This window comes from Excalfactoria chinensis, chromosome 4 (genome assembly GCF_039878825.1).
Source record: "Excalfactoria chinensis isolate bCotChi1 chromosome 4, bCotChi1.hap2, whole genome shotgun sequence".
Lineage (NCBI taxonomy): Eukaryota > Metazoa > Chordata > Aves > Galliformes > Phasianidae > Excalfactoria > Excalfactoria chinensis.
Window position 1 is genome coordinate 1,427,496 of NC_092828.1, and position 20,684 is coordinate 1,448,179.

The following is a 20,684-nucleotide window of genomic DNA, read 5'->3' on the forward strand; positions in this document are numbered from 1 at the left end:
GACACGCCCCTTCCGCAAAGCCACGCCCCCATCCACGAAGCCACGCCCATCAAAACAGCTCCGCCCCCTTTTCACGAAGCCCCGCCCCTCCACAAAACCACGCCCCCTCCACAAAGCCACGCCCATAAAAGAACGTCCTGCCCCCTTTCCACGAAGCCACGCCCCCAAATCACGCCCCCTTACAGAAGCCACGCCCCCCTGCGCCGCGCCCTCGGTGTAAACGACCCCGTATTAAGCCACGCCCACGTAATGGAAGCCACGCCCCCTTCTTGCGGAGGCCACGCCCCCTCCTCCAAATCCACGCCCCCCTCCGCGCGGAGCCGTGAACGCGCCGGGCTTTGCGGGAGCGCGCACGTGGCGCACGGCGTGCTGCTGTCCTGCACCTTGCTGTGCATGCACCGTGCTGTCCTGCACATTGCTGTGCATGCACCGTGCTGTCCTGCACCGTGCTGTGCATGCACCGTGCTGTCCTGCACCTTGCTGTGCATGCACCGTGCTGTCCTGCACCTTGCTGTGCATGCACCGTGCTGTCCAGCACCTTGCTGTGCATGCACCGTGCTGTCCTGCACCTTGCTGTGCACGCACCGTGCTGTCCTGCACCTTGCTGTGCATGCACCGTGCTGTCCTGCACCTTGCTGTGCATGCACCGTGCTGCAAAGCGTCCCAGCTGCACGCGGTTTGCACTGCAGAGCGTTGTGGGATGGGAGCGGGAGAAGCACCGCGAGTGATGTTTGCTGCAGGGTGTGCACCTGCGTGCGCGTGCATCTGTGTGCCTATATGCGCGTGCACGTGGCTGCATCCATGCGCTGTTCCCAAGGTCACAGCCCGGCGCTGCAACTCGGAGCCCTCCGGCTGTTATCGCACGGCGATGCCATTGAGATAAGGGAGGGGGGTGGGTCAGTGCAGCGGGGCGGCAGCGCTGCTCTATCAGCACCATCGGCGTTCTGCTCCGCTGCGGGGACACGGCGGGGTGGGGTGGGAACAGAACGGGGATGCGATGGGGACACGGTAGTGACCCTATGGGGACACTATGGGGACCCTATGGGGACACAGTGAGGACACAGCTGGGATGTGATGGGGATGTGGTGGGGACACAGGGTGAAAACAGTGGGGACACAATGAGGTCATGATGGGGACACAGTGGGGACATAATGGGGCTATGGTAGGGACATAATGGGGACACAATTGGGACACACTTGGGATGTAATGGGGATGTGGTGGAGACACAGGGAGAAAACAGTGGGGAGATGGTCAGGACACAAAGGGGACATGATGGGAACACAGTAGTGACCCTATGGGGACACAATGGGAACACAATAGAGTCACAATAGGGACACAGTTGGGATGTCATAGGGATGTAGTGGGGACACAGGGAGAAAATAGTGGGGATGCAATGGGGTCGTGATGTGGATATGATGGGGACACAGTGGGGACATAATGGTGCTATGGTAGGGACACAGTGGGGACGTGATGGGGATGTGATGGAGACACGGTGGGGACACAATAGGGACATGATGGAAATACTGTGGGGACACGGTAGAGATATGGCAGGGAACATTGGGGACACGGTGGGGACACAATAGGGACACAATGAGGCCATGATGGAAACACAGTGAGGACATGGTGGGGATACTATAGGGACATGATGGGACACAATGGGGACATGATGGGAACACAATGAGAACACTGCGGAGACATGGTGGGGACATGGAAGGGAAATGATGGGGACACAGTAAGGACATAATGGGGACACAGAGTGACAGAGACATGGGGACACAGTGGGAACATGATAGGGACATGACATGGTAGGGACATGGTGGGAACACAATGAGAACACTGGAAACATGGTGGGGACGTGGAAGGGACATGATAGGGACACAACTGGGACATGATGGGGACACAGTATGGACATAATGGGGACACAATGGGGATGTGATGGTGGGGACGCAGTGGGGAGATAATAGGGACACAATGGAGACATGATGGAGACACAGTGGGGACATGATGGGGACGCAATAGAGACACGATGAGGACACGCTGGGGACACAGTGGGGACACAGGGCTGCGAACCCTTCGCACCTATTCCAGCTTCTGTCCCTATTCAAATCCCCAATAAATATGCATCCAACGGGGAAACAAACAGCATTGGCACAAGGGGAATTTCTTATCGCGGCCGCGCCGCAATGAATGCAATTATAGCTCCGGAGCCGCTGCTGCCCCGCGCTGCTCCGCCGCTTATCCCTGCACAGCATCTGCCTCCCCGCTCCCCAACCCTGATTGCTTTCCCCTCCTTTTCCCTCTGATTATCTTTCCCTTTGCTCCGTCCCCACCTCTGGCGTTGCCCGTTTCCTTCCGCTTTTGCATTTATAGGTGGTTTTTGGTTTTTAATTACCCCTGGGTTCGTTATCGTTACGGCATCCCTTGGGCTGGGAAAGTCATTGGGTGGTGGGTGACACCCGTGGAGGTGTCACTCATCCCAATGGGGACATTGAGGTGCGTGAAGCAGGGGGGGACATCCCTCATCGTGGGGCAAAGCAATGGCATTTATGTGGGGCGATGCAATGGCGTTTCCATAGGGGCAAAGCAATTGCACTCACGTGGGTGTGAAGAAATAGCACTTAGGGCAAAGAAATCCCGCGTAGGTGAGGCAAAGGAATTGCATTTATATAGAGGGCACGAAATAACATCGATGTGACTCAATGGCAATTGCAGTTCTATGGGGCAAAGACTTGGTGTTTGCATGGGGTGAAGTTCCAGGGGGCTCAAGCTGCAATGTGCCCCCATTTGGGGGCTCCAGCCAGACCCATCTGCAGAGCAGCTGTTGCCCCCCAAGGGCAGGGGGGGAGGGAAGGAAGGGAAGGAGAGGTTGGCCAGGAGGGAAGGTTGGAGTTAAAACAAATAAAGAGTTCAAATGTGAAACGACTCAAAATAAAATACAATAAAAAGAAATGGAAAGCTGGGGAGATAAGGAGAGGGCGCCTTCGCCGCCTATTTAACATTCATTGGATTGAATAATCAGCCCTCATTATCTCAAATTGGTTGCATATTTGCCCTCAAAATGCTAATTTGAAAGTTGGCTGCGAGCGCCGTCTGCCTATTTTGACTAAAAGATGATTTTGCTTTTATTGTGCATTGTTTGTAGCTCCGGGGGCATTTCCAGTTTCGAAGTGAAAAAGGAAAGAGGGGGGAGGAAGGAGGGAAAGAAGGAAGAGAGGGGGAAGAAAGACCCCAAAGACATCCAAGGTTGGGAGGGAGGCACCTGGACTGGCATTCCCAGAGCTGTGGGGAGGACTGGAGGCGTTATCAGGTGCTGGAGATGGGGTGGATCCTTTATCGTTCATCTCAGGGTGGAAAATAGGAGGAATGCTGTTATTCTATGTTGGCGATGTCCCATTGACCTTCCTGGAGGTGCTGCTGTGTCCCCATCCCCGTTGCGCCTGGACTAAATGGGGTTTCTCCACCATATCCCAACCCCAAATCCATGAGGTTGACCCCTACGATGACCCCAAAATCCCACATTGAACCCCATATCCCACAACGGTCCCCACATCCCCATACCGAGCCCGAAACCTTCCCTTCTTTTCCCTCGGGACTCAGCCCACGCGATGAACCCAAATCCCATCCCTTTATTACCCTTCCTAAAAGTCAATCAATAGATCATAATGCGGGGAATAATGTCCGGAGTTAAAAACCCCATTCACGGCCGAGGATTAGGGTTATTGAAGGGCAATTGCTTCCCAATCGCTTCAATCCGCTGTTAGCGATGCCGCCGTCCGCCCGCTGGCTTACCCACAATGCCCCCAAATACCACGTTTCTCATGCAGCCCCCCGCGCTGCCCCCAAAGCTGTTTGCACAGCAAACTGCAATTGTAAGGGAGATTAACGGGGCCGGGGGTTTGGCCGCCCTTCATTGACAAACAGAAGAGGCAATCCGCTGCCATCAATTCCACCGGCGGCTCCGGGTTTGGCAATGACACTGCTTTTGACATTCCAAACCACGTGGATGGATGGGGTGGGGGTCCCCCCCCTGGATAGATGGGGTGGGGGTACCCCCCCCCCCCTTTCTCCTTTTGGGACCCCGAATGGTAGAGCGAAGCTGCTTTCCCATAAGGCAAATCTCAGCCATCCCATGAGGAACTTGACGAGTTTTGGGGTCACCTCCAACCCAAGCCATTCTATGACTCATAGCCCCAAGCTGGTGCCACCCGTTGGGTGGTGCATCTCTTTGGGGCTGGTTGATGCTTTTTGGAGCTGGCTGCATCCTAGATGCCGTCCCATTTGGTGTTGGGTTAAATTCAACCAGCGTTGGGACAGGTAACATGTGAGACATTTGGCCAACATGGCTTTGCTGGAGCCCCACACTTTGAGTGGGGTTTTGGGACAGGACCCAGCCCCATCTGGTGATCAGAGCCCCTATTTGTGCCCTTAGTATGCGATCAGAGACCTCTATTTTGGTCTGTCCCCCACCCTTGGAATGCTGTCCTGTGGGGAGGGGGACACACACGTCCTTGGGTTTCTCCTTGGGATGCTCCTCAGCCATTTGGTGCCACTTGGAAGCTCAGCCAGGCTGCACATGGCCAACAGTGGCACCCAACACATGGGGACCCCTCTACCCACATAGGAGAAACCTCACCAGCCATCCCATCCCGGTGTGTTCCAGCACAGTGTCCCATCCCAGGCTGTCCCGTCCCGGTGTGTCCCATCCCAGTGCATCCCAGTGTCCCCTCGTTGGGTGTCCCCCCTCCCCAATGTGTCCCCTCCCTCTGTCGCAGCCCATTGCTCCGTATCACTGCGCGGTCGGGCAGTGGCCTCTGGCGGACAGAGGGGGAACGGCCGCGACCTGAATGGAATGGGATCTCTCCTAACGGGAACCTTTGCCAACATCCATCCCCGCTAAACGGGATCCCCAATAACCGGCATGTTCATTAAGTGAGACCCCACTAATTGGAATGCTCACTGACTGGGATGCTCCTGAACTGCAATACACGCTGACTGGGTTCCTTGCTAACCGGATTGCTCGCTAACCCCTATTGCTGGAATGCTCACCCATGGGGTTACTGGAATACCCACTAACTGGGACCCCACCTATTGGGATGTCCACTAATCGAGATCCCATTAACTGGGACCCTTCTCACTGAGATGCTTATTAACCGGGTTCCCTCCTAACCAGGATGCTCGTTAACTGAGATGCTCATTAACTGGGATCCCTCCTAACTGGGATTCCCACTAACTGGGACCCCATCTATTTGGCTACCCTCTAACTGAGACATTCACCAACTGGGATCCCTCCTAACTGGGATTCCCATTAACTGGGACGTTCATTAACTGGAATCCTATTACTTGTCTACCCTCTAACTGGGATGGTCATTAACTGGGATCCTAATTAACTGGAACCCCACTAACCAGCATCCTTCAAATCAGGAGCCCTTTAGCTGAGATGTTTCCCAGCTGGGATCCTGATAAACAGGAAGCCACAGGCTGGGATCTCCAGTATCTTGGATCCCCGCTTACCAACAGCCCGTTAACTGGGATTCCTGCTAACTGGGATCCTCAGCTGAGATCCTACAGACTGGGACTGGTGTTAAATGGAACGGCTGTTAACTGGGATCTCTATAAGCCGCAATGCTCTGACTGGGATGCTCATCAACAGGAGGCCCCGTTCAATGGGATCTGGCCAACTGGAAGGGTCATCAACTGGAAAGCCCATAACCAATGTGCCTCCCTAACCAGGACCCCACTAACTGGGATGCCCATAAAGTGGGATGCCCACTAACCTATCCTGAGCCACGAAGTCCACAAGACAGCTCTAAAAGGCCATAAAGCACCAGCGTGGGGCAGACTCTCCTCCGCCACTTGATGGCAGTGGGCATCCAAACACTCTGTTTCACCCACTAATTTCAGCTGAATGGGTTCAAAGCGCTGATTTCTCCCCCCAAAACCCTCCAAAATGGGGGTGTCCGCAGGTTCCCAGTACGGTGGTGAATTGGGAACCGTGGGGATGTGAAGGGATTTTTGTGTGCAGAGTGAAGGATCGATGGTGGGCAATGGGACACTGTAGGGCAAGGGACACAAGGATGGAGGGGGGACGGTGACCCCTGCACAGGGGGTGATGTTGGAAGCCCCACTGCTGGCATGCAGACGTGCAATCCACACCGCACCCAGACAGCCAAGCCTGAGCCTAATGAGCAGCATTGTTATTAATTAGCTCAGGAGCTTCCTCTTCTGCCAGCAGGGCCTTGGGGCTGGGGATTACCGAGGAGCAATCCAGGTGCGATCCCAATTCTCAGCTGGGTCCTCACTGCATCACATCAGCCCTCACCCCTCCAAACATCCTACATTCCACCCCAACCCTCAGTGGGATTTCAATCCCTCCAACCCGTCCCATTGGGAACCAACGTCCCCACTTTTTGCTCCCATGTCCACCACATCCCAACCCCGGATGCCATCAACCTAAAAGGAACACAGGGGAAGGGGAGGGGGGGGGGGGGGTGGTCCAGTTTGGGGCCGTGGGGTTGTTTGCTGAGTGCCATCACACAGCTCTGCTAGGAAGGAGAGGAAAAAGGGCATAAAAAAGGGAAGCGCCTCCCATCCAAACACGAGGGAGCCTCCTGCCTTCTTTGTCTCTGCCCTTTCAAGGCCATCATTAGGAACTAATAACGGTAAATCTGCTGCCCTTTCATCTCGGACCCCCAGGGCCTTTATTTGCCCCTCGGTTGTGGGGTGCTGCCCCGTGGGATAAGTTGGGGAGCATGGCCTTATTTTGCTATCAAATACACAGAGCCATCGCCCACCCGTCCCATTGCCGTGCCCAACACAGGGTATAAATAACTCCATCGGGAAAGCCAAGCAAAGGGGGTTGGGGGGGTTCAAATAGCACCTGTGGGGCCCAATGCCCCCGACCCCCCCGCGCCCCATTTCCTCCCCCATAAAGCACAGAGCCCGGTGCTGTCCTTTGACCGGGACTCGCTCCCTGCCGGGCCGGGCCGAGGTGTGACTTTTCCCAGCTCATTAGGAAAAGCCGCTCGGTTTTAAGCATCTCAGCCCTTAATGACCATCTGAATCCCATCAGCAGGGCTCTGACAGAGGGGCTGGGGGGGGCTGGGGTGAGATCTGGGTTGGGGGGGGGGGGGGGGGGAAAGGGAATGGCATCCATGGGTCCCTTTGCCACCGCATCCCCGTGAGTCCCTGGTCTCATCCCTTTGCCTCGATGGCATCAGGTTCAGCTCCGTCCCCCCCCAAAAAACGAGTGCAGCAAACTGGGGGTCGGAGAGAGGGAACCCCTCCGCCTGTAGGAGGACGGCTGGTTTGGAGGTGGGACACATTGGGATGTCCGGGAATATAGAGCCACAGAATGGGGCTAAACCCACAGCTCTGGGGGCTGTGCCCTTTCAGTACCAACACACGGAGGGCGCAGCCCGGGCGGCCATCGGGAGGTGCCGTCGGGGCGGTCCCCGCCCTCCCCATCCCATCCCATCCCATCCTCCCCCCCCCACCCCACCCCGCTCCCATTCCCGGCCCTATAAAAGCGGGCGGCGCAGCCCCGAGCCCACCCCGCCATGCCGCCCCCGGCCCCTCCGCCCCCCGCTCGGCCCGGCCAGGCCTTCACTATCGCAGCGCTGCTCGGACGCTCCTCTCCCCCTCCGGCACCGCCGCCACCACCGACCCCTCCGCTGCCGCCGTTGCCGCATTGGGGGGCACCTCCCGGGCCGCTGTGCGCTGCTTGCTGCGGACCCCCGCCCGCCTGGGCTGCTCGCCTCGGAGCCACAGGTAGGGCCGGGGCTGCGGGGAACTCCGAAGGGAAAACCTCATCCATGGGGACGTCTCCAAAAGGGGACCTTCTTCCACCTTTCCTCAGGGTACCCGTGTCCACGTTTCCCATAGGAACACCTCAGCCAGGGGCTTTCTCCACCTTTCCAGGAGGGATCTGTCTGCCTTGTCCTTTTTCTACCGGGGACTTTAATCCACCTCTCCAGGTGGGGCTTTTGGCTGCCTTTCCCATAGGGACGTCTCCAAATGGGGGATCTCCGACTTCCCCAGGGTACCCTTGTCCACCCTAACCTCCCCCAAGGGGACCCACTCAATTGGGAAAGTCCTTCTCAAGGGAAACTTCTCCTGTAGGGTCACCTCTAAATGCAGACCAGTTCTGTAAGCAGGACCCTTCCTATAGTGACATCTCCAACTGGGGATTTACATCCACCTCTCCAGATGGGACTCCAGTCCAAAAGTCCCACGGAGACACCTCCAAATGGGAAGCTCTTTCCAGGAGGCTCCAACCTCACCTAATGGGACCCTTTTCCAGCTCTCCGATGGGGACATTTCTGAATGGGGATCTCCTTCCACTCATAGGATCGCTTTTGATTTGATACTGGTTTAGGGGAGGGACCTCGTTTCATCTCTCATTTAGGGACATCTCCAACTGTGGGCAATTAATCCACCTGTCCAGGAGGGACCCTTGTCCATCTCTCCCATAGGGAAACCTCCAAATGGGGAACTCATTCTATTTCTCCCATAGGGTCGCCTCTGAATGGGGACCTCCTTCTACCTCTCGGTGTATGGGACTTTAGTCTCCTGCTCCAATGCGGATCCCCGTTCTAAGGGAATCTCTTCCAGGAGGAGGACCCTTGTCCACCTTTCCCATGGGGACATCTCCAAATGGTGGACCTCCTCCCCACCTCTTCGAGGTGATCCCTTCCAAGAGGGTCCACCTCTCCCAAGAGATCTTCTCCAAATGGGGACCCCCATCCTAAGAGACCCCTTCTGCCTCTTCCATGGGGGAACCCTCCACTCCAAGAGCTCCTGTCCCCCTGTATCGACCCCTTTCCTCCTGACCACTGTTCTCTCTCACCTTCAGGCTTCCTGCTCTCCAAATGCTGCTTCCCCATCTTTAAAACCAAGGCTGGCAAAGCCAAGCGGGTGCGCACCATCTTCACCAGTGACCAACTGGCACGGCTGGAGAAGGAGTTTGCCCGGCAGCAGTACATGGTGGGCACGGAGAGGTGCCTGCTTGCCTCTGCATTGCACCTCACCGAGGAGCAGGTGAGATCTGGGAGGTGTGTGGGGGGGCTTCCAAGTGATTGCTGGTGCTTTATATGAAAGGGATGGGAGGCTGCCATGTTGTTGTCATTGGGGAAACTGAGTCACGGAGTGGTTATCCTCGTATTGTATGGAAGGGTTGGGCTTGCATCCAACTTGAACTTGGGTCTTGGTTGCAGCTTATCTGTATGAGGTCAGCTCCTGGATGGCAGTTTGTGTCCATGCTGGGGACAGAGCGTGGCAGGGGGGACACTTACTGGTCAGGGGATGATGAAGCTGTGGGCTATGAGGGCTTATTGTAGGGTCCTGGGCACTGTGGGACCTTGAGCTCCATGAGTTTCAAAACCAATCTTCATTTCTTCCGAAGGTGAAAGTCTGGTTCCAAAACCGAAGGATCAAATGGAGAAAGCAAAGCCTGGAACAGCAGCAAGCCAAGCTGGCCAAGATGGGCCTGACCACCCCACAGAGGAGCCCTGACTCCCAAAGCCACCGTGGTGATGAGGACAAGGACTGCCCAATGAGGGCTGAGGACCTCCAGGAGGACACGGGCTCAACCCTGGGCTCAGGGGCTGCACCTTCCTCTGCACAGACTGTGGCCAAGTGCTGCTGAGCTGCCTGACCCACCAGGGCTATTGGGTTTCTTTTTTGTGTGTATTATATGTTGAATGTATCATAGCTGGCAATGAGGGTATCTTAATATATACAGGGAGTGGGTTATTTTTGCAGTGCGAAAATAAATTATTTATGCAACTCTTGGTTTAAAGGAAAAGCTCAGGGCTTCATGTTGTCCCTCTGTCCCATGGCTTATCTGTCTGTCTGGTCTCCCTTTTACTTCCTAGGTGGGAGAAAGGGGCTATGCAAGGGGATGGGGAGACAGTGGATGGAGAGATAAAGGATGGAGAAGGTGATGAACTGGGGAAGATGAAGGAAAAAGGGACGATGGATGGAGATGTGATGGAAGCTGCCCTTTGTTTTGGCTTTGTTTTTTAGGGCCAGGATTAGCCGGCAGCTCTCAAAGAGCCCAAACTGTGCTCATGTCTTCCCATGTCTGACTGAGCCCGGTGAGCCAGCGGGTTTAACCCACTAATCTCACACACCGCTGGGTTTATTGCAATCATCCCCGAGACAACGGGGGTTTTATGGGGATGTTTTGATATCGCTCAGCTGGGGGCTGAGCTGATTGAGGGGGTTACGTGGTTCTCAGGACACCTTTAATTCCCAGCCTGCTTTAAGAGTGGGCTGTTCTCCAGGTGGGTGCTCGGTGCTCAGCTCCCTTCTCACACCTGCTGTGGGATGGATGGGTGCTGGGCTGCCTCCCCCCCCACAAACCCCACAGCAATTACTTGTTTAATTAATATGTTTTTAAGGTCCTCAGGGTGAGGAGGGGCTGGAGCTGCAGGACAACAAGGCAGCTGTTGTGATGGTGGGGATGGGACGAACCAGATCTGATGGTTTCTGGAGGAGGGTAGAAATGTTCCTCGTGCTTATAATAAAGGTTGGGATCAAACCTGCTATGGGAAATAGAGGAGAATGATCTGAGAGCTCGGAGAATCTGGGATCATCTCATCTGGGACTGAGCCTTGATACAGGCCTTCCCCAGCTGTGCAGTAATGAAGCACTTTGGCTGCATCTAAAGCAGCCCCTCACCCAAAGAGTCCCCCCCAATCCTTTCCCAGTGCTGCATATCCCTGAGCTGCTCCGAAATGGAAGAGTTGGTTTCCAGTGGGATGGCAGCTAATTACAAGGCAGTGAAAACTGAGAGGCTTTATTAGGGGGATAAAGGTGATCAGGGTTGCAATATTGAGCCTGCTGGAGCAAATCTCTCCTGGTGCAGGTAGATGAGTCGGGGCTCCGTGCAAGACAGGTGGATGCACTGATTTGGGGCCGCACTGATTTGGGGCCGTGGATTTGCCCAGAGCAGCACAGTTTGCATATGGACAGGAGGGAATGGAAGGATGATTGGGGAGGGATGTGCAACTCCGGACTGCGAATAGGGCTGAATAGGTGCAAATGGGTGACTGTGTCGTGGGATGGGAGAGGAGCAGAGATAGCAGGAGAGATAATCGGGTGGATAATCCCCATACCACCACCCCCACCCCCCAATGTCCTTCCTGCCAGGATTACTCCTGCTGAGCACAGGGCGACACGGACAGACACGGTGTAGAGCCTGTAAGATGCTGGAACAGCCACCAGCCTCCCCCAAATCCTCATATCTTGGGCACGTTTGTGTCCCTTTCCCAAGATGGCAGCCCTTCTTTCCTCATCTGCCGTCTCCTCTCTCCCTGTTTTTGAAGGGGGTTGCTAAATGGGATTATGGCGTGCCTCGGAGGGGCCGCGGCGCTGGGGACGGCCACGCACATTGCCCAGCTCTGTCTCATCTTGTAATCTTGTTAAATGGTCAGGGAGCATTTCCCCCCACTTCTCCCTCCCCTTTCATTCCCGATTGAAACATCAAATAGAGCCACCGGGGGCTGCCAGCAGCTCCACCTGCCCAAGGAAGTAAAGGAGGAATGGGCTCCGTGTCCCTTCGAGTGCAGTTTTCTGGGGTGGAATCACCCTGAGCTCACAATGGGACACGGAATCCTAGAATGATCCAGGGTTAAAAAGGACCACGACGATCATCTGGTTTCAACCCCCTTCTATGTGCTGGGTCACCAATTCTCTGTGCCACGGATCCATTTCCAGCCTGGGCTTGAATCACATCAGGCTAAGAGAGAAGGCACTGACTCACACACAGCATTAAGCTCAGCTGGGAAGTAGTGCCTGGCTGGTACATGAAAATAGGGGCAAAGTGGGGTGAGCTGCATGGGAATGCGATGAGCTCAAGGGCTGTAGTGGGTCAAACCTCTGCATTTAGGAGTCACATTCCTAAGGTGGGGATTCATCCCGCAGCAAGAAACCCTGCACCAGGACCATTCCATCCTAAGGTTGTGCCATTGGTCCCTTTTGGATATGGACTGGGTCACCTCTCTGCTCTCCTGATCCCGGCTCCTTCCTCACCTCTGTGCATGGCAACATCCCAACCTTCTGCAAATGGGTTCCCAACAAGACAAAAACCCAACGCAGCTGATTTTGTTTAAAACCTTGATTGCATCAGCTCCATCCAGTCCCAATGGGGTGTGATAAATGGCAGAAGGGGATCTTATAGGAGCTGCGGGATCAGCAGGCAGATAAAGCACCCCAGGAGGCTGCAACATCTCGGGGTTGCCATGCTTTCATGCCTCAGTTTCCCTATTCTGCAAGGGGAGAGATATAGGAAAATGCAGCCTCACCCCATCAGCCCAACTCCTCGTATCCCCGCCGAGATCCCTTGAAGGACCCGGCCCCTGAGCTGCCCCATCCTTCCCCCCTCCCTCTCTATTGATTTAATAAGATGGAGGGGAATTAACGGGGCCGAAGCATTGGGATAATGAAAGATGAACAAAGGGGCAGCGCTAGCAAAGATGCTGCCAGCTTTTAATGATGAGGCCGGGCAGATCCCCTGCTAGCTGTCCCTTTGGAGTGGCGATTAAGAACATACTGTTGTTGTTAAGGCCGAGAGATAAATCCCTGCACCGTTTCTGATGTGATCAGCCGGGGCTTCTCCCTACAATTTGTGATCCTATTGTGGACGGTGTTTGCCCTGGGCAAGGAGAGTCTGGGAACCACTTATGAACCATCCTTTGGTCATTAGCCTCCTCATTAGGAGAGAACAATGTCGGGGAGGAAAGATAATTGAAGGGAGCAGCACTGAGGGCTGTGTCGGCGCTGCCTCAGTTTGTTGGTAATTCCCAATTAATTTGGAATGCCTGGTTTAGAGATGCTCTTAATAACCGCATCCATCGGGGATATCGGGAGCATGTTGGGGTTCCCCATGTCAGCCTGATGGTGACGTGGACTCGAAGACGCGGATTTTAGGGCTGGAGGTGCTCCAAGGGGCAGCATCCAGCCCGGAATTGGAGGCTAAAGGTTGGGGTGTTGGACTCAGACACGCAGCGATGTCCCCAGCACGGGGACACCCCGGCTCCGTGCCCCGGGGACCGGCGGGGGGAGAAGTAATTCTTCAGGATGCTTGACATTATCAAGTGCTAATGAGACCTGGATGGGGCTGAGGTGCTTTGCAGGCCATTACCCCAAATTAACCTGACAATGCAGCCGGGGCCGGCGTCTGAAGGAGGACTGGGTTGTGTATTGGCTGTCTGGGGCCGAGGGCAGAAGGATGCTGCCCTTCTGCCTTCTCTCCCCTTGCAAAAAGCATTTGTGCGTCTTGCAGGGTGGGTCTCGGTGGCATGCCTGCATTCGGATCAGGGCTGGAGGAAGGCGATGAGAATGGAGATGGTGAGGGGGGGGTGAGGGGAGAGCAGGGTTGTCTGCTCTGCGGGCTGCAATGTGTCACCTTTTCCTTGGAGAAAGCACGTCCCCACGTCCCTTCCTCTCCATCCCTTCCTCCCACACCGCTGCTTTCACCAGCTCAGCGGCCAATGGAGAGAACCTCACGTTCCTCGTTTTAGTGGTGAAGACAAAGGCCTGTTCCCTTCTCCCCATGGGATTTGGTGAGATATGGCTTGGGAAGGGGCAAACCAGATGATGTAGGGACATCCCCCACTTCCCTTCTGTGTGCATCCATCCCCAACTGGGTGAGCAGAGGAGAAACAGTGCAAAAAATCTGACACGAGGGTAAATCTGACCATCAGCACCCTGTTTCTAAGCCAGTTTTGCTGGGTTTTAAGAGCAAAAGGCAAGAGGTCGGGAGTTCAGGCTCCTTAGGGTGGCAGTGCTGGGCAAGTTATCCTAATTCCTATAGTTATCCTAATTTCCTAATCATAGGAAGCAGAATCATAGAATCATTAATGTTGGAGAAAACCTCGAAGAGCATCCAGTCCAACCATAAACCGCCCATCCAAGCAACCACCCTCCCACTGTGCCTGCTCATAGAAGCATTAAGGCTGGAAAACACTGCTAAGGGTCACCAAGTCCAGCCAACATCCCATCCCCACAGCGCCTGCTAACCACGTCCTTCAGATAATGAGTGCCAACACATCGTGGCACCATCTCCTCCCCCATAGGACCCTGCAGACGGGATGCTCTGCTTTGAGATGATATTTTCCCACTTGGGAACAACTCACAGCCCGGATTACAAATGCGGGCCAAACTCCCATCACGTTTTCACGTTTGCTTGCTGTGGGTTTGGGGATATTTCCGCCCCATCTTTCGCCCACCGGGAAGGCTGGAGCGGGATGGAGACGGAGCCGGGTGGTGGAGGAGAGGTGTGAAATTTCTCATGGGCAAACAAGTGAGAGCGACGGGGTGCCCAGGAGAAGGGGGACCGAAAAGATGAAGGGGGGGGTGAGCCGAGGAGGGAGAGAAAGCAGCAGCCTGAGAGAGACACAAATCCCCAAAGCAGCGACCCGGTTTGAAGAGCAGGGGGGGATTTTTCTATGAGGGGATTGTAAAATGCGCTCTCTCTTTTCCCTTTGCAGGGGGGAACAAGGGCCCCCACTCTATCTGATAGTCATTAGCATCAATTAGCCCCGTTTGAAGTAGGCAACATCTTTGTCTCTTGGCAAAAAAAAAAGAAATAAAAAAAACCTTTCAGGGAGCCCATAATAACATCTGGAGCAAGGAGAGGCTGAGCTCAAGTTCCCCACTTTCATCTCTTGTCGAGGTACTTGGAATGTTAATGCAGCCTCATTCTTTAATGGAGTTATCAGGAAATGCTTTTCACCCCCTTCCCTTTGCTCAGGGGGGATGTTTACAAAGAGCTGGGGGCTTTTTTGTTGTTGTTGTTTTGTTGTTGGGATTTTTTTTCTCCCCCCCCCTCCTTCCCCTCCCCTTTTATTTTCTGCACTCTTGAAAAACAAAACTGGAAACATAAAAAAAAAGGGGGTGGGTGGGTGGGGGGAGGAACAGGATCCGTCCTTTCATCTCCCCCTTCTCAGAGCCTGCACAAGGCTCCTTCCCGCGGAGCACATGGGGTGGGATGATGGGATGGAGCCGTTCAACCTCACGTGCACCGCCGGGCAGCCCCTCTACTCCTGGCTGCTGGGTGCTACATTTCCCAAGTCATTACCAGAGAGTGAAAATTTCCAGCTTTTTAACTGAAATGCGTTAGCTGAGCACACAGTACTAATGGGAAACAGGGTGCGTCAACAGGCCGCCAAGCTGGAGATGCAGGATGGGAAACCACCTTTGGTGGCCACCTGTCCCTCTGTCCTTCCTCCCACCTCTGCTCTGCCCACCCTGCTCATCCCCACAGTGTATCCTGAAGCTCCCTTCCAACCCACTCCCTTCTACCATTCTATCATCCTGTGTTTCTTTGTTTCTCTGGTTCTGCAATTCCATGTTTCTGGTCCTCTATGATTCCACAGTTCTGCAGTGTTATGATGGTACAAATCAACCTGTGATTCCACGATTCTGTGATGCTGTGATTCTCCAGTTTGATGATTTTATGATGTAAGGATTCTGTGATTCAATCATTGTATGATTTGGTGATGGTATGTTTATATGGTTCTACAGTTCCTTAACGCTGTGGTTCCATCGTTGTACAGTTCAGTGCTTCTGTGATTCAGTGACGCTACGATTCAATGGTTCTATGATTCTATGACTCAATGATTCAGTGATTCTACAGTTCAGTGATTCAACGACTCAACAATTCTATGATTGAGTGATTGAATGATTCCATGATTCTATCATTCAGTGGTTCCATGATTCAATGGTTCTATGATTCCATGATTCTATGATTCAATTATGCTATGATTCCATGATCCATGATTCTATGATTCAATTACGCTATGATTCAACGATTCCATGATTCTATATTTCTATCATTCAATGATTCAATGATTCGGTGATACAATGATTCCACGATTCCATGATTCAGTGACTCCATGATCCATGATCCTGTGATTCCATGATTCAATGACTCCATGATTCTATTATTCTATGATTCAATGATCCCATGATTTCATGATTCCACGATTTAATGACTACATGATTCTATGATTCTACGATTCAATTACACTATGATTCTATGATTCCATGATTATGTTATTCCATGATTCTATGATTCAGTTACACTATGATTCCATGATTCTATGATTCCATGATCCCATGATTCAAAGACTCCGTGATCCCATGATTCTATGATTCAGTTACACTATGATTCTATGATTCCATGATTCTATGATTCCATGATTCCATGGTTCAATGACTCCATGATTCCTTGATTCCATGATTCTATGATCCAGTGACTCTACAGTTCCATGATTCCATGGTTCCGTGATTGAACAGTTCTATGTTCCAGTGATCCTATAAAGAAAGACTTAACACCCAGAGCACCCCTCACATCTCTTCCCATGGGAAACAACTTGGGTTATGGTGACATTATAAAGAGAAAAAACAATTGGCCAGAAAGAATTCCTACCTAAGTATGTTTTAACCCACACAACTTCTTTGCAACCCAAAGCCAAACCCAGGCCAGGAGCTGTGAATCCTTTACATCATTTTCTTGGCCATGGGCTTTTCAGGGAGAGGTTTCATTGCTTGCTCAGCTTTGAACGTGTGATTTCAATTAAGCACAGAGTTAAATGCCGGCAGGGCTGGGGCTGTGTGTTTGGATAAGGAGCAATAAAGCAGCAGCTGTATTTATTCACTTATTTTCAAGCTGCCGTGGAAGGCAGGATGCTAAACGGGAGGAAAAGGTGTTTGAAAGGCAAAGCTGAGGGGACTCCTTTGTGTCCTGAAGGCATCCTGCTCCCCAAGGCCCCACAACCAACAACAGAGTGCTGCCTTTCCAGGGGGGAGCGATGTCGGCACCGTCCCACGACTTCAATTGCTTAACAGATAGAGATGCCTCACTATAAAAGGAACTTCAAAGTGTGTGAGAAAGGCACGGATCCCTGATTTAAAGCAGGATTTGTTTGGTACAGACAGCCCGCCCTGCACACAGGGATGCTTAATGCTGGATTATTAAGCCATGGGGGGGGATTCTTGTTTTGTGTTTATTAACATAAAATGCTCTGTTATGGGGATTTCTCTGTGTTTGCTTATAGCGGAGTGAGCTCATGGTGTGAACGTTGTGCTTGCAGAGATACGTGCAGGGATATTTGTGTACACAGGGCTGCGTGTCCCCAGTGCTGTGTTTGCTGAGCGCGCTCCTATATCCACGCCAGCTGCACTTCTCCCTTTGGGGGTCAATTGGAACAGATATGGGTGTCAATGGGGGAAGGAGTGGGTGTTGGTGTGGGTGTCCATGGGGAAAGATGGGGGTGTCCGTGTGGGTGTTGGTATGGTAGGAGGGGTGTCCATAGGAACATCGGTGTGGAAAGAGTGGTGTTGGGATGGGTCTAGGAAAGGTGGTCTTAGGGGTGCTGTTTCAGGAGGAGCATTGGGAGGTTATTTTGGTAGAAGAGGCACCAAGGGTTGTGCCTTCGGTCAGAGGGATGATCCCAGAGGTGTTATTTGGGATGTTTTGGGGGCTCTCGTTTCCATGGGAGGGCTGTCCCTTGGGGTGTCGTTTCGGAAGGAGGGCTGTCCGTTCAGAAGGAGGGCTTTCAGGGACTCTTGTTTCGGAAGGAGGGGTTTGGGGGAGGTCTTGTCTCGGTGCCGCCGCGGACCGGGAGGTGTGGGGCAGCCCCCCCCCCGCCCTCTCTTTGCATAGCAACTCTCCCCTCTCCCCATATAAAGCCGTCGGGCCGGCCGGCAGCACCCAGCCGGCCATGCCTCCCCCAAAGACCCCCTTCTACATCGACGCTCTCCTCGCCGAACCCCAGCGGCCCGGCCCCGCAGCCCCCGGCCAGCCGCCCCATATCCCTCTCCCCATACCGGGACCGGGAGCCTGGAGCTGGGGCTGCCGTTGGGGAGGAGGTGAGCGCCGGGTTCGGGGTGCGGGGCTGCGCGGGGGGTGGGAGAGCCCCGCAGTTTGGAACGGACGGGCTGATCGAAAAACGTGCTTTTTCCCCTTGAAATGAAGTCTCTTTTTAGCATTAGGAGTAAAACCCGCAGCTCAGCACAGCTGGGAACTGTATGGGGAGCTCTGGTCCGGTTTGAGAGCTTTTAAGTTACATAGCACAGCGATTTAGTGCCTTACTTCCTTTAGCAGCCAGCATCCGTACAGCTGTATGTGTTACTCCATGTACTATATTAGATATAAAGATAGGAACATGCAGTTAATTTCCGTATCTCTATCCACAAAGTAACTCACGTTAGAAATCGCACTCACTAGAATCCAAGTATCAGAAAAGAGGGGGGGGGGGATGATGAAGTGTGACTGGTAAAATGATCTGAGAGCTGAAAATAGTTGCCATTAGGATTGTTAAGCTGTCAGGTCTCCAGCCCACAGATCGTTAAGCACGTGCAGAACTTATACCTTAATTAACGAAATGAAGTGGGTCACGGTGTCTGTGACAACTCAGCAGCACTGCTCTTAGTCTGGGGCCAGCAGGGTCCCGTGACAGCTGTTTGTTAATGAGCTAATTATTGTTATCATCAGGTCACAACTAGATAGAGGGCTGTGCTAGAGGCAAAGAGCAGCTCCAAAGTCACTCCTGCACAAAAGGAAAGGGTTGGGCCATTCAACCTATGGAGGGACCAGGAAAGGGAGATGATGGCTTTCCTAAGGAGCTGGGGCTGAAGATCCCCTTCCCCTGTCCCTTTGGGAATAGCTCTCCTGCAGGATGCTGCCAGCTTCAGCATCCTCCTGGTGCTGGCTGAGAATGGGCAGAGCTTCCCCAGCCTTTAGACATCAATGATGAGGGACTTCCAGAAAGCGGAGGGTGGTGGTTCCTGTCACAGAAGCATGGAATTGTATGCATTGGAAAACACCTTCACTATCGCCAAACCCAACCATTAACCCCATCTACCAAGTCCATCACTAAACCATGTCCCTTAGTGCCACAAAGGGACAAGCCCTGCTTTTGTTTTCGGTGCTCCTTCCTCCCAACCCCCTTACAGTTATAGAGCAGCTGCATTTGGGTTTCAGCCAGAGCCCACATAAGTTGGGCTTAGCACTTCAACAGGGCTGGAGGAATGGCCTCAGCCACTCAGACCCCTTAGATCTCTGCTTCTTACCTGCAGGTCTGGAGTTGTCTCACTGCACAGGGGCTGACTCATTGGGCCCTGCTGTGCCATGGAGGTCCGGAGGGCCCTGCAAAATGAAGAGGGTCCGCACAGTCTTCAAACCAGAGCAGCTGGAGAGGCTGGAGCAAGAGTTCCTCAAGCAGCAATACATGGTGGGCACAGAGCGAGTGGACCTGGCTGCAACATTGCGTCTCACAGAGACCCAGGTAAGGGATGGGGGAGCTGAGCATGGCTGCAATGAGCTGGGATCCGGGGTCGGTTGGTGGGGATTCCTCCTTCGTGAAGCAGGAACTGATGCAGAGTGCATCAGATGCATACCTTAAATTAAAGTATTCTGGAGGTGCTTTGTGCAGAATGAGACCTTGGATCTGATTTTTTCCTGCTCCTCCCAGTTTGTTTCTGAAGATCATTTCCCTGATAGGTGAAAGTCTGGTTCCAGAACCGGAGGATCAAGTGGAGGAAGCAGAGCATGGAGCAGAAGAAAGCAAAGCTGTCACAGTTTGGGGTGATAGAACCCACCTCTGCTGGCCCCACGGATGCCAAGGAGCATGAAGAGGACACAGTGGATGTTGAGCTTTGAGCAGCTGATGGGATGCAGCTGCCACTGTTGTGTTTTCAGCCATGCCTGCCTGATGGAGGTACTGGGGATGCAGGCACATCTTGCTCTGAGAGTTTTGAGCTAAACTGCCACTGGGTGGGATAGAAGGATCCAAGTGTAGAGATCCCTATTTGGTAACCAGTGTTGTAACTCTTGGGCTTGATGGTGCCATCGTCGTGGCAAAGCGTGTGATCTCGTTTGCTATCAAAGTGCTAGGAAGCGCAGTTTACCAATAGAGAGCTTGGGGTGACAGTCAGGCCATGTCTGTGATGGCAGCGAGCACGGCAGCATCTGAACATGGGGTCGCTCCTGTTGTAGGTGACTGCGTGTTCCTACGAGGGAGAGTTGTGCTGGGAGGAGATTTGGCTCTGATTGTTTCTCCTGGTCACCTTGATTCCTTTGTCGGATCACAACAGCAACAAGTCCTTTGCTCCCAACCCGCATCATTCTTATCCTTCTTGTATTTATTTTCATATATAATTCACGCAAAAACAGGGTCTGACTCTGCCCCTGGAGCAGCAGTGCCCCATCTCCTATCCTGTGCCTTGCTGTCTTCTTGCCTTTCTTTTGCCTTTCAGAACTCAGTGTGTTTTTGCCTTACTTCACCACGGTGTGCACAGGGAACAAGGGGCTCCTGAAGCTCTCAGAGGTGCAGGGACCGGGGCTGTTATAAACCAGCAGCTCTCCAACACCTCTGCTGCGTCAGACGGCCCCCTGCCCTCATCCAGATGTGCTGGTCCTGGCCCAGACGGCAGCTGCTCCCTTCTCTCCTCGTTATACACCGCAGTGCAGTGGGAAGCAGCACCTGGAGAGCTTGGCGAGCACATCTGCAACCACACACTGCAGCTCGTTGTCTTATTCCTGGTGGGTGGGAGGGCTCCGAGGGGGTCAGGACTGAGTATCATCTGGTTTCAACCCCCCTGCTATGTGCAGGGTGTTCAACCAGCAGACCAGGCTGCCCAGAGCCACATCCAGCCTGGCCTTGAATGCCTGCAGG

The 20,684-nt window shown here is 53.5% G+C and overlaps 2 protein-coding genes across 2 annotated transcripts; both read left to right on the top strand.

Moving 5' to 3' along the window:
- The first annotated feature begins 7,556 nt into the window (after positions 1 to 7,556).
- On the top strand, positions 7,557 to 9,737 carry LOC140252003 (homeobox protein Nkx-6.1-like). The gene is made up of 3 exons (XM_072336256.1): positions 7,557 to 7,767; positions 8,852 to 9,036; positions 9,401 to 9,737. The coding sequence occupies exons 1-3, from the start codon at positions 7,557 to 7,559 to the stop codon at positions 9,641 to 9,643; spliced, it is 639 nt and encodes a 212-aa protein (XP_072192357.1). The 3' UTR covers positions 9,644 to 9,737.
- A 7,992-nt stretch (positions 9,738 to 17,729) lies between these two features.
- Positions 17,730 to 20,167, top strand: LOC140251983 (homeobox protein not2-like). The gene is made up of 3 exons (XM_072336213.1): positions 17,730 to 17,877; positions 19,087 to 19,295; positions 19,511 to 20,167. The coding sequence occupies exons 1-3, from the start codon at positions 17,730 to 17,732 to the stop codon at positions 19,667 to 19,669; spliced, it is 516 nt and encodes a 171-aa protein (XP_072192314.1). The 3' UTR covers positions 19,670 to 20,167.
- Positions 20,168 to 20,684: the final 517 nt, after the last annotated feature.

Coding starts and splice junctions, on each gene's coding strand:
- LOC140252003 (XM_072336256.1), top strand. CDS start 7,557: ATGCCGCCCCCGGCCCCTCCGCCCCCCGCTCGGCCCGGCCAGGCCTTC. Junction 7,768..8,851: donor TGCTCGCCTCGGAGCCACAG/GTAGGGCCGGGG, acceptor TCTCACCTTCAG/GCTTCCTGCTCTCCAAATGC. Junction 9,037..9,400: donor TGCACCTCACCGAGGAGCAG/GTGAGATCTGGG, acceptor TTTCTTCCGAAG/GTGAAAGTCTGGTTCCAAAA.
- LOC140251983 (XM_072336213.1), top strand. CDS start 17,730: ATGCCTCCCCCAAAGACCCCCTTCTACATCGACGCTCTCCTCGCCGAA. Junction 17,878..19,086: donor GGGCTGCCGTTGGGGAGGAG/GTGAGCGCCGGG, acceptor TCTTACCTGCAG/GTCTGGAGTTGTCTCACTGC. Junction 19,296..19,510: donor TGCGTCTCACAGAGACCCAG/GTAAGGGATGGG, acceptor TTTCCCTGATAG/GTGAAAGTCTGGTTCCAGAA.